The sequence below is a fragment of the Nyctereutes procyonoides genome, unplaced genomic scaffold (assembly GCF_905146905.1).
Source record: "Nyctereutes procyonoides isolate TBG_1078 unplaced genomic scaffold, NYPRO_anot_genome, whole genome shotgun sequence".
NCBI classification, from domain to species: domain Eukaryota; kingdom Metazoa; phylum Chordata; class Mammalia; order Carnivora; family Canidae; genus Nyctereutes; species Nyctereutes procyonoides.
The window spans coordinates 13,075,780-13,086,486 of NW_026575082.1; the positions used below are offsets into that span (position 1 = coordinate 13,075,780).

General features: G+C 38.2%; 1 protein-coding gene across 2 annotated transcripts; it reads left to right on the forward strand.

Moving 5' to 3' along the window:
* Positions 1 to 2,286: 2,286 nt before the first annotated feature.
* On the forward strand, positions 2,287 to 9,117 carry LOC129514574 (serpin B4-like). Of its 2 annotated transcripts, none has more exons than XM_055333249.1 (7): positions 2,287 to 2,454; positions 3,029 to 3,085; positions 4,503 to 4,631; positions 5,300 to 5,417; positions 6,238 to 6,377; positions 6,670 to 6,825; positions 8,502 to 9,117. In XM_055333249.1, the coding sequence occupies exons 1-7, from the start codon at positions 2,287 to 2,289 to the stop codon at positions 8,901 to 8,903; spliced, it is 1,170 nt and encodes a 389-aa protein (XP_055189224.1). In that variant the 3' UTR covers positions 8,904 to 9,117. The 2 variants fall into 2 exon arrangements, with proteins under 2 accessions (XP_055189224.1, XP_055189226.1); XM_055333251.1 differs by having other exon boundaries at positions 6,733 to 6,825.
* The last annotated feature ends 1,590 nt before the right edge of the window (positions 9,118 to 10,707 follow it).

Below are 10,707 nucleotides of genomic sequence, written 5' to 3' on the forward strand. Positions count from 1 at the left end.
TTGAGCCTCACACCCCGAGGAAATTACCCTTATGTTGTACTTCACTCACTGTTCTTGGCTGTCCCAGGATGGAGCCCTAAAACGGCATCTGAAAGACCAGCGTTGTCTCCTGGTGACAGTAGTATTTGACTGTATCTCACCCCTTCTGATTTTGTAGAAGGACATTATCTCTTTTGAGAGCGCAGAAGAAAAAAATTATTTTCATTTAAACACAAGGAGTGTATGTAACATATATGGGGAATGGATACACATGCAGGTTTCTGAGTCAGCTTATTCGCCTGATATCTCACCTGGGCAATTCACCACCTGTAGAAACCTGAGCTTTTATTCAACAGCTCTGTGCTTCACTTCTGTCATCTGTGCAATGGAGATAACAAAGGGATCCGCCTTAATAAACTGCTAAGGAGTAAAAGGGTGAATACCTATCCCCACTCTGTAAAAATCAAGTTTTTGATATGATTCTACCTGTGGGAACACCATGCACATGAAGGGGATAAGGATCCCGTGATAGCAGAATTAAACACGGCATTCAAAGAACACCTTTGTCTCATTTTTCTTACGGGTAGTTGACTATGGCATCCAGTCCATGAATATGAAGCTGGTATGCTAATGGGCAAGCGACAGAGAAATGTCATGATTCTGGAGCTCAGACAATTTATTTTTGATTCATATTTATATAAAAAACTAGAATGCTTCCACACCCTATGGTCTGTTTTTATCCATTGTTCTTCCCCTTGTGAGCATGTTAACACTGCAAGATAAATGAACTTCCCACTGTCCTTAAAACACAGGGAAAATTTGGGACTGGCTGCAAGGGGGCAAGGGTGGTAACAAGGAGAACAGCTATCAAGGCATAGCCTTTAGGAGAAGGCAACAGATTCTTGTTCTCTACATATTGCTGGGACCCTTGTCAGTAGTGCTTTAGACAGAACTCGAGCAATTTTCCTGGTTATACAGAATAATTACTAAGGAAATTGACAGGTTGAACAAGACCTTTCAGAACTAAAGATAGAGGGATCCCTGGGTGGCGCAGCGGTTTGGCGCCTGCCTTTGGCCCAGGGCACGATCCTGGAGACCCGGGATCGAATCCCACGTCGGGCTCCCGGTGTATGGAGCCTGCTTCTCCCTCTGCCTATGTCTCTGCCTCTCTCTCTCTCACTGTGTGCCTATCATAAATAAATAAAACAAAAAAAAAATTTAAAAAAAAAAAAAAAAAAGAACTAAAGATAGAAAATATAAACTTTGTTATGGTTTATGTGTGAAATGGGCCTTAAAGACAGCCACATCTAAGAGAAGACATTTTTTAAGGGTTGTTTCCGGATAAATGTTTCAGGGGCATGTCAGGAAGTTGGAATTGCAACTCCATCCTCATTGGTATTGGAAAGACACCTACATGCATTTCATAAGAGCCAATGACCACAGGCCCGCAGTGTTTTGCTGCAGGGGAAAAGGAAGTACAGTAATGGAATGATCATGCTTTATTCCCATAAATATTTTGAGTTGATATACATGATGGTTAGCCTGGTTAAGAAATCAAAAGTGGATTTACTTGAAATACCGACTACAACGAGTAATAGAAGGTGGCAGGAGAGTGCTATATATTCTGGAGCTCACCGTTCACCACACATAGGCTGACAAGGCTCCCTGCCCACCTCTGCTTCCTCCAGGAACACAGGTAAGTACTGCTCCAGCTTAATAACAGGAATCATTTCTGAACATATGGTAATGGTGTGTTTTCTATCCTGCATCGATCTCATTCTGTGTGACTGGGTTTTACTTATTCTGCTGGGGTAAAACTAGAACATCTTCTTCAGCTGATTTATCGTTCATCTAACTTATTTACTTCTGATTAAACAAATGCTCCCTTGGGCATCTGTGTGGTTGGGGAGAGAGTCTCTGGTACCCAGAGAACCCTGAAGGAAAAGGCAGAGAGGTGCCTAAATGGGAGCTGTCTGAATCTTTGTGTTGATATCAGTAATAAAGCACTTTCTACCTAGGCCTAGGAGTGCCAGTGAGCAATGAAAGATAAAGATGTCTTAGTACTTTTTCACAAAAGTTTTTTTAAATAGTAATTTTGATAGTCGTCTAGTTATGAAATTTACACATATACACTGAAAGAGGTTTGAAAAGTAGAAGGAAGAAAAATTTTAGTTGCCAGAATCCCACAACCCAAATATAAGTATTTCTTTTAAGAAATAATTTCATTACAAACTAATCTTTCCTTCAGGAAAGTCATGAAATGAATCTGATCCTTTCCTAGGAGTTCCAGATCGCACCAAGGTTGCCATGAATTCACTCAGTGCAGCAAACACCCGCTTTGCATTTGATCTGTTCCAACAGTTCAAAACATCAAAAAAGGGTGACAACATCTTCTTCTCGCCTCTCTCCATCTCATCAGCATTAGCCATGACCTACCTAGGTGCCAAAGAAAATACTGCACTTGAAATTGGGAAGGTAGGTGTCTACTTCCTACACAGGTCACCAGCTTAGATTGATTTCTCTGTTGGCTTGTGTGCAGATGGCCCCAGATCTGGCTGTGTAGCACAGGAGGCTGAGCAAGCATTCCCATGACTGGGTGAGCACAGAGCTTTGGGGGGGGGGGCACATGCCCTCCCCAGGGCTCTGCTCCATTCACTTCCCTGGACCTAGATTTCCTCTGATAGCCCAGATGAACTCCCACAATTGCACAACAAACAGAGGCAAGGCTTAAAGGGAAGAGTAATGGCAGAAGTGACATGCTGACTTAAATTCATGCAAAACATTTCATGTTTTCTCATCAATGAATAATGACACAGGATTCTCTGAAGTGCCTTTGCTGTGGCTTTTCAAGGAGCAAATGCTTGCAATGAAGTTTTCTATTCTCTTTTTCCTTTGTTTAGTGGTTTGGTTTGGTTTGGATTTGGGTTTGCGTTTGGGGTTGGGAGTTTTGTTTTGTTTGGATTTGGGTTCTTTCTTTCTTTTACTTTTTTCTTAATTTATTTCCAGATCTTTTGAGTAGGTTTCTTATCCCGCTTCCTGTCTCTTCCAGGTCCTTCACTTTAATGAAGCCACAGAGAGCACAACAGGAAGAGCTACAACAGATCATGTGAGTCACAGAGCACTTGAGTCTAGAAGGAGAATCGCATATCCAGGAGGCTCATATTTTAAGCTAGGCATTTCAGATAAACTGTGAAAAGTCCGTTTTTAGGGAAATTCTTAGGTAAAAGAGACTGGACAGAGTTGCATCTCGTTTCATATTACATTCTTATTTATTTCATACTTTTGTCTCCTGAGGGGAGATCAGCACTGTGCCAAAAGAGCTTCAAATTCCTGCTCTGCTGTTAACCAATGGGGAACATGAGCAAGACACAACTGTTCTAAGGCACCATGACCTCATCCCAGGAAGCTGGGAGTAATAAAATAATCTGCTTCAATGCATATAAACAGATGGAAAACATTACAACAGTGCCTCGATTACTGGAAACTGATAAATTTTATGCATTACTATTGCAGAGTAACAATAATTACAGTAATCACAATACTTTTGCTAAAATAATATAATTTTAATTAATTCATTAATGGACTAAACAGGAATAAGCATGCCTCCAAGCATATTTTGGGAAATGATTAGATGAGATACAGAGTTTATAAACTTAAGGTCCAAAACTCTTGGCTAGCAAGTAGAAGGTTCTGGATTCAGACAGGCCTAGGTTCAAAATTTGGCTGTGCCACCTGCGTCTCTTTGGAAAGTCTATTTAATTCTGAGTTTCTTGTTTTCATCTGAATAGGGATAAAGAGAGATACAAATGTAAAGCCCTTACCAGGCACATACTATTCCTACACTTAGAATATGACCACCATAGGGCACCTGGGTGGTTCAGTGGTTGAGCATCTGCCTTTGGCTCCCTGGGTCCTGGGATCAATTCCCACAGGGGGTTCCCTGCAAGGAGCCTGCTTCTCCCTCTGCCTATGTCTCTGCCTCTCTCTGTGTGTCACTCATGAATAAATAAATTTAAAAAAAAGAGAGAGAGTATGACTATCATGAGTGAAGAGCCATTGATCATAGTCAACAGGTCTTAGAAGAAATACAATCTAGTAGTGTAAAGGGCTCCATGTCATAATATAACTGAAATAAACAAATTCAACATTATTATATGACTGATAGCTATTAAAATGAAATGTGCCTCTAGCCCTTAAGAAGCCTAAATTTAGCTGGGGAGTTTTTACCTAACCCATTTGTACCAATTAGAAGATAATCCAATGGTGGAATGGTGCTACATCTATAGTTCATAAGTGAAAATTTTGGATTACTTACTCAGAGCAGAAAGAAATTTCCTGAAGGAGACTGAATTATAAGGATCTTAAAGAATATTTAAGTAAATCCACCTAAAATCAAGGAATAACAATAAATGTCACCTGCAGGACTATCAAAGTATAGCTTTGGGTCTAACAGTTTACATGGGGCTAGTATTCATATTTACATTGACAGAGAATGCAATGAGCTTACTTTTTAATATTTGAAGGTTGAAAAGACGGAAAATATACACCACCAATTTCAAAAGCTTCTGACCGAATTAAAGAAACCCACTGATGTATATGAACTGAATATGGCCAACAAGCTCTATGGAGAAAAAAAATATCAATTTCTTCAAGTAAGTTTCACTTGGCTTGTTATACCTTTAACCTGAATCCCAGGTCCTTAAATGAAATATCCTAGAACTTGACAACCCACCAATATAAAGTCCGGTTTTAGGGATCATGTCATCAACCCAAAAGAGATTCAGTAGCAAAGGAAGTCATGAGATGCCCCAATGATCTGATACCATTCAGTCACATAGTGTAAATTTTGGTGGACAATGACCCATGAAATGTATGACTAATGGGATACTGATGAGAGTGCAGGCTTGGTGAGTTCTAAGGGAAGTTGAAGAAGTACCAGGGGTACACTGAATGCCCAGAATGGAAGATATAAGCAAAAGCAAGAACCCTAAGGTTTGATAGTACTGCTTAGGAGTCCCAGAAACACACCATCTCCTTTGGAGCATCATGCTTTGCAGTTTGCAACCCAGAGCCTCTTCTGACCCAGCCTATGTCCAGAAGTTATTGCCTTTCAAAGACCTCACTGTTGTGCCAGCCTGTACTTGCATTTCAAATTACCCACATGTGAACTGTATAAAATACGCATGGGCAAGAAAAAGTAGATTTCTCAGGGCCTAGATTCCTGTACTGTATTTTGTCAAGACTGAAGATAACTAACTTGGGAATACGTAATTACTGATGAATTACTCTTAATTCCTCCTTTCTTCCTTCTCCGTCAAAGGAATACATGGATAACATTAAGAAATTTTACCTAGCCAGTGTGGAATCTGTTGATTTTAACAATGCTGCAGAAGAAAGTCGTAAGATGATAAATTCCTGGGTGGAAAGCCAAACTAATGGTAAAGTATGAGAGATTGCCCATAAAAATCACTCTTTTTGAGTCCCTGCTGTGTGTGAAATCTGTTCTTGACAGCATCTGGGGTGCCAGTGGGGTGGGGGTGATGGCTTTGCAGAGAGGCTGGAGGAGAGCATTGCAGATGATGGAATGGTCCAGGTAAAGGTGAAAAGCAACAAAAGGAATTTCTGTATGACAGAAAGATAATTACAATGAAATACAGCTGGCAATTGGTGTTTGCTCATGATCACAGACGACAGTACCTTCATGGATCCCAAGTCTCTGCTCCAACCCCATCTTGGGTTCACATCCTTTAAATTCTCAAAGTGCAGAATAGAGAAGAAGACACCCCAGACAGTAATATCTGACAGCACAGGGCATGTGTTTCGGGTTATAGAGTTCATGCCATTTGTCCTCAAGAACAATCAAGCCCTATTTCTTCAGAGTATTAAGCCCAACATTGAAAAAATAGAAAGGGTGGGAGGAATGAAGAATGGGGGGTGTGGTTGGAAGAATTCAGGGAGGGAAGGAAGCTAGGAATGGAGGTGCTTCAAGAGTAGCTGAAATCCATATTCCGTGTGAGATGACTGAAGTCACCCAAAGACAATGAATCTGAACACCTTTCCCATAACAAGATGGGGTATCTCCAGCAAGGATAACTCCATCAGGCTGGCATCACAAGGAAAGCTGCAACTCAAAAATTATTGCTCACAGTCCCTAAAGTAGTGACTTGCCCGAATGATCCACTGTAACTTTCAAAGCATCTTCCAGACAAACCACTTGTACTTTCACAGAAGACCTTTGATTTTTTTTTCCTTTTGCAGAAAAAATCAAGGATATGTTTCCCAAAGACTCTCTTAACCATACCATTCTGGTTCTGGTGAACGCAGTCTATTTTAAAGGACAGTGGGACACCAAATTTGATACAAAAAACACAGTGGAGAAAGAATTCTGGCTGGACAAGGTATTGTAATTTCTTTATAATATGTAACACACTCATACATGGAATGTTAAATTTAAACTCATATCTAATAGCACATGCAATGGCAGGGAAAAAATGAATTTGTCATGGTTGTATTTTCTTCCTGTTTTATTTTTTTACTTTAGATAAAAATACTTGAAGAAACTCTTGCTTCCAATTCACAAATTTCACATATCATCCCTTAGAAAGAGGATGTGTTTGGTATCTCAATAGTATTATCTTCTTTTTAACTAATGCCTCACTTGGCATTTGTCTGCCACGTTAATTACTGCAGGACACAAGCAAACCTGTGCAGATGATGAGACAATCTAACGTTTTTAATTTCACCTCACTGGAGGACTTGCAAGCCAAGATCCTAGAAATACCATACAAAGGCAAAGATCTAAGCATGATGTTGCTGCTGCCACACGAAGTAGATGGTCTGCAGAAGGTAAAATCTTATGTCTCCAATTCTTTCTACTATTGCCTGATTTCCTAGTAGTACAATCCTTATATGGGCTGTTCATTGAAGCAATGCTCACAGATTGGTGGTGGTGGCTGACTGAGTTCAAGTACAGAGTACTTCTCTGCATACAGCCTAAAAAAGAACTTTTTAAGTAGAATCTGGTATTCTGTGTGTTCCAAAAAGTAAATATCCTAAATAACACAGTGTCATATGGAATATATAGAAAATCTCAACATCAAGGGTCCCATTAATATTCTGATGAAACTATGGAATGTCAGTTCAAAAGAAACATACTTAGGCACACACATTAATATTTTGCAACCATAAGAACTTCTAATATATTCCAGTCTATTCATTAGAAGACAAGGAAATGAACACTCATATGAAGGTGACACATAGAAATATTTGTAAGCTCACTCATAAACAAAACAAGTAAATTAACATAATGAAAGGTACATTTTAAATATCAAATCACAGTGGTTTTGTAGACAATGGACCAAGAGATTTATTTTGATGCTTACTTTTCAATTTGGAAGTATTCAATCCCTAGGAGCTCAAAAGTCCTTTGGGAGCCTCATTGCTCAGAATCAAAAATAAATAAATAAAATTAAGATGTGGGGGGATTATAATTTTCCTCTTAAAATTGTTATAGTGAAGGTAATACTTAGAAATATCTAGAAGAGTATCTGGCACATTGAGGACATTCCAAACATGGCAGCTTTCCAATGACTCCAATAGCTTGCCGTGCTGTTGAAGCCACAGGGAACTTGCTGCACACAAAATAGCTATCATGCTAACACTGGGATTTGGAGATCCTCAGGGAAGGTAACATGACAACACACGTGAAGGGCCATAATATGTCAGACTTCAGCTCAGCAATTCCCCTTATCAATGACATAAGGACTCCCAGTCCTGGGACTTTAACTAAGGTAAGCAATCCAAACAAGGCAAAGGCTTTTAGATAGAAGTGGCTCAAGACATTGAAAATTTTGGTGCATCTTTGTATTATCAATAGTTTAACTTGGGGCTGACACGTAGTGAATGCTTAAAAATATTAATTAAGTAAAGATATATACGTTGAATATCAATTTAGATACTGTGTAATAATTTAAACTTGATTAGAGAAATATATACCTATATGAGAAATGTTTACAAATAAGTAAAGCAAGAAAAAGGAATAAAAGTTGTACCTACACTATAAAAATTATTTCAATTAGAGTATACAAAATTATGTACACAAGGATAGTAACAAGAGAAGTCTATTTGAAAATGAAGCATATCATACATATGGAAGGTCTGGAGGTCTGGAACTATGTAGAGTATAAAAAACAGAGATACATAGTTCATCTCTTACAAAATAACTATTTAATAATTCTGTTATGTATATATACACATACATATCCATATATATACATGTATAGATATTTATGCATATATGTACATAAATATAACACAGTCCTGAATACATAGTATGTTTTTCGACTGTATAATATATATTCACGACTGTTATTTTTGACTGCTCAGACAAGATGTGATAAACTGAATCTTCTGCATTTACATTTACTGTTTAAATAAAAGTTTTCTACAATTCAATCTAATGTTAAATCGTGCTTAATATCCTTGAGAATCATGTCAGCTATTCCCTTTTTCCACTGCTGCAGCTTGAAGATCAACTCACTGCTGAGAAACTAATAGAGTGGACGAGCTCACAGAATATGAGCAATGGGCAGGTGGATTTACACTTACCCCGGTTCAAAGTAGAAGAGAGTTATGAGCTCAAGGCCACGCTGAAAGCCCTGGGAATGGTGGATGCCTTCAACACAAAGAGTGCCAACTTCTCAGGCATGACAGGGAGGCAGGATCTTGTGGTGTCTAAAGTCAGGCACAAGTCCTTTGTGGAGGTCACCGAAGAGGGCACGGAGGCTGCAGCCTCCACAGACGTAGAAGTTATTGCCAAATCAGCACCAACCTATCCTTTTCATTGCGATCACCCTTTCCTGTTCTTCATCAAGCACAATAAGACCAACAGCATCCTCTTCTTGGGCAGAGTCTCTTCCCCTTAGATGCAATTAGCCTGCCTCTATTGAGGAGGAAATTCACATTTGTTCCAGTACATGCACTGCGAGAAACAACAGATTCTCTTTAGTTTTTTTTCCTTTCCAATCTCACAGTCATCACTAAGAATATAATGGTTGAAATGGAAATAGCCTGTCTGTCTCTCTCCTTCTACAAACATGTAAACCTACTTCATCTCCCAGTGAAAATTCCCCTTTGGACAAATGTTGAACATAAGATAAAATATCTTAAAAAAGATATTTTAAAACTCTATCTTCTAACTAAATTTGAAATCATATCTCCTATTTCAGAAATCATATCTATTATTCAAACTTATTAACTTAGATATCCACATTTATTTGAATTTAGGTGATAATCTGGAACACTTTCATGTCTAAATTCCTTTTATTTTATGAAATACATTATCAATAAAGTAATTATTTATTCATATTATTTGCTGCTTTTCCTTTTTTCTCTTTTCAACAAAGTACAAGCAGCCCACCACACATAGGAAAGATAATTTAGAAATACATTATCATATAGAAAGAGCATTCAAAGCAGAAGATCATAAGGCTGACGGTAGGTTGGTACCAAACTTTGAAAGTTTCTATTAACCATGTTAACCGCTTTCTAATTTATTCTAAAATAAATCAAAAGCCATTATAGATCTCATCTTTTTGTTTTCCAAAGAGAAGAATGAGATCATCATATCTGCAATTTTAAAATACACCTCTGGCTATTAAGACATAAACAGATGAGAAGAAAGAACATTGTAGATACAGTGAGATTAACTAGTAAGCCATCAGAATGTCCAGAGTAGAACTAAGAAATTGAAATAAAAAACTGAATTCTTTTGGATTAAAGTTTTTGATCACTGCTGAATTACATGTAGGAAATAAAATTCATGATACACTTAGCACTTGTACATACTATCAAGTGCTGTGCAAGGTGAAAATAAAGATACAATTCCAGGGGCGACTGGATAGCTCCACTGATTGAGCATCCAAGTCTTGATGTTAGCTCAGATTTGTAAGAATTATTCAGGAAGTAAAATACACACGATTATAGCAACACATTATATATATGACAGAAATGAGAGACAGAAGCCAAAAATGATATACAATTTTCTGGCCTACCCAATGGGTTGGATAAAAAAAAAAGATTCTGTTTTGGAGAGAGGAAAAGATCCTGGGTTTAGGTTTATATTTGTTGAAGTTTAATTACTTTTGAGACATCCAGATAGTTATCCAATAAGCACTTGAATATACAAGTCTAGAGTTCAGATGCAGGATATGATCTGAAGCTCTAAATATGTCATGCTCCAAAGACCCCACCAAAAAAGGAGAATTACAGATCAATATCCCTGATGAACATGGATGCAAAAATTCTCACCAAAATATTAGAGAGTGGGATCCAACAGTACATTAAAAGGATTACTCACCACAACCAAGTGGGATTGATTCCTGGGATGCAAGAGTGGGTCAATATCCACAAATCAATCAATGTGATGTACTACATTAATAAAAGAAAGTACAAGGACCATATGATCTTCTCAATAGATGCAGAAAAAGCATCTGACAAACTATAGCAACCTTTCTTGATCAAAACTCTTCACAGTGTAGGGATAGAGGAAATATACCTCAATATCATAAAAACCATGTATGAAAAGCCCATGGCGAATATAATTCTTGATGGGAAGAAACAGAGAGCTTTTCCCCTAAGGTCAGGAACATGCAGGGATGTCCACTATCACCACTGTTGTTCAACACAGTACTAGAAGTCCTAGCGCCAGCAATCAGTCAACACAAAGAT

Excerpts from the sequence above, each read along its gene's own strand:
- LOC129514574 (XM_055333249.1), top strand. The coding sequence starts at position 2,287 with ATGAATTCACTCAGTGCAGCAAACACCCGCTTTGCATTTGATCTGTTC. Across the intron at positions 4,632-5,299 it reads AAAAATATCAATTTCTTCAA|GAATACATGGATAACATTAA; the intron begins GTAAGTTTCACT and ends TCTCCGTCAAAG. Across the intron at positions 5,418-6,237 it reads GGTGGAAAGCCAAACTAATG|AAAAAATCAAGGATATGTTT; the intron begins GTAAAGTATGAG and ends TTCCTTTTGCAG.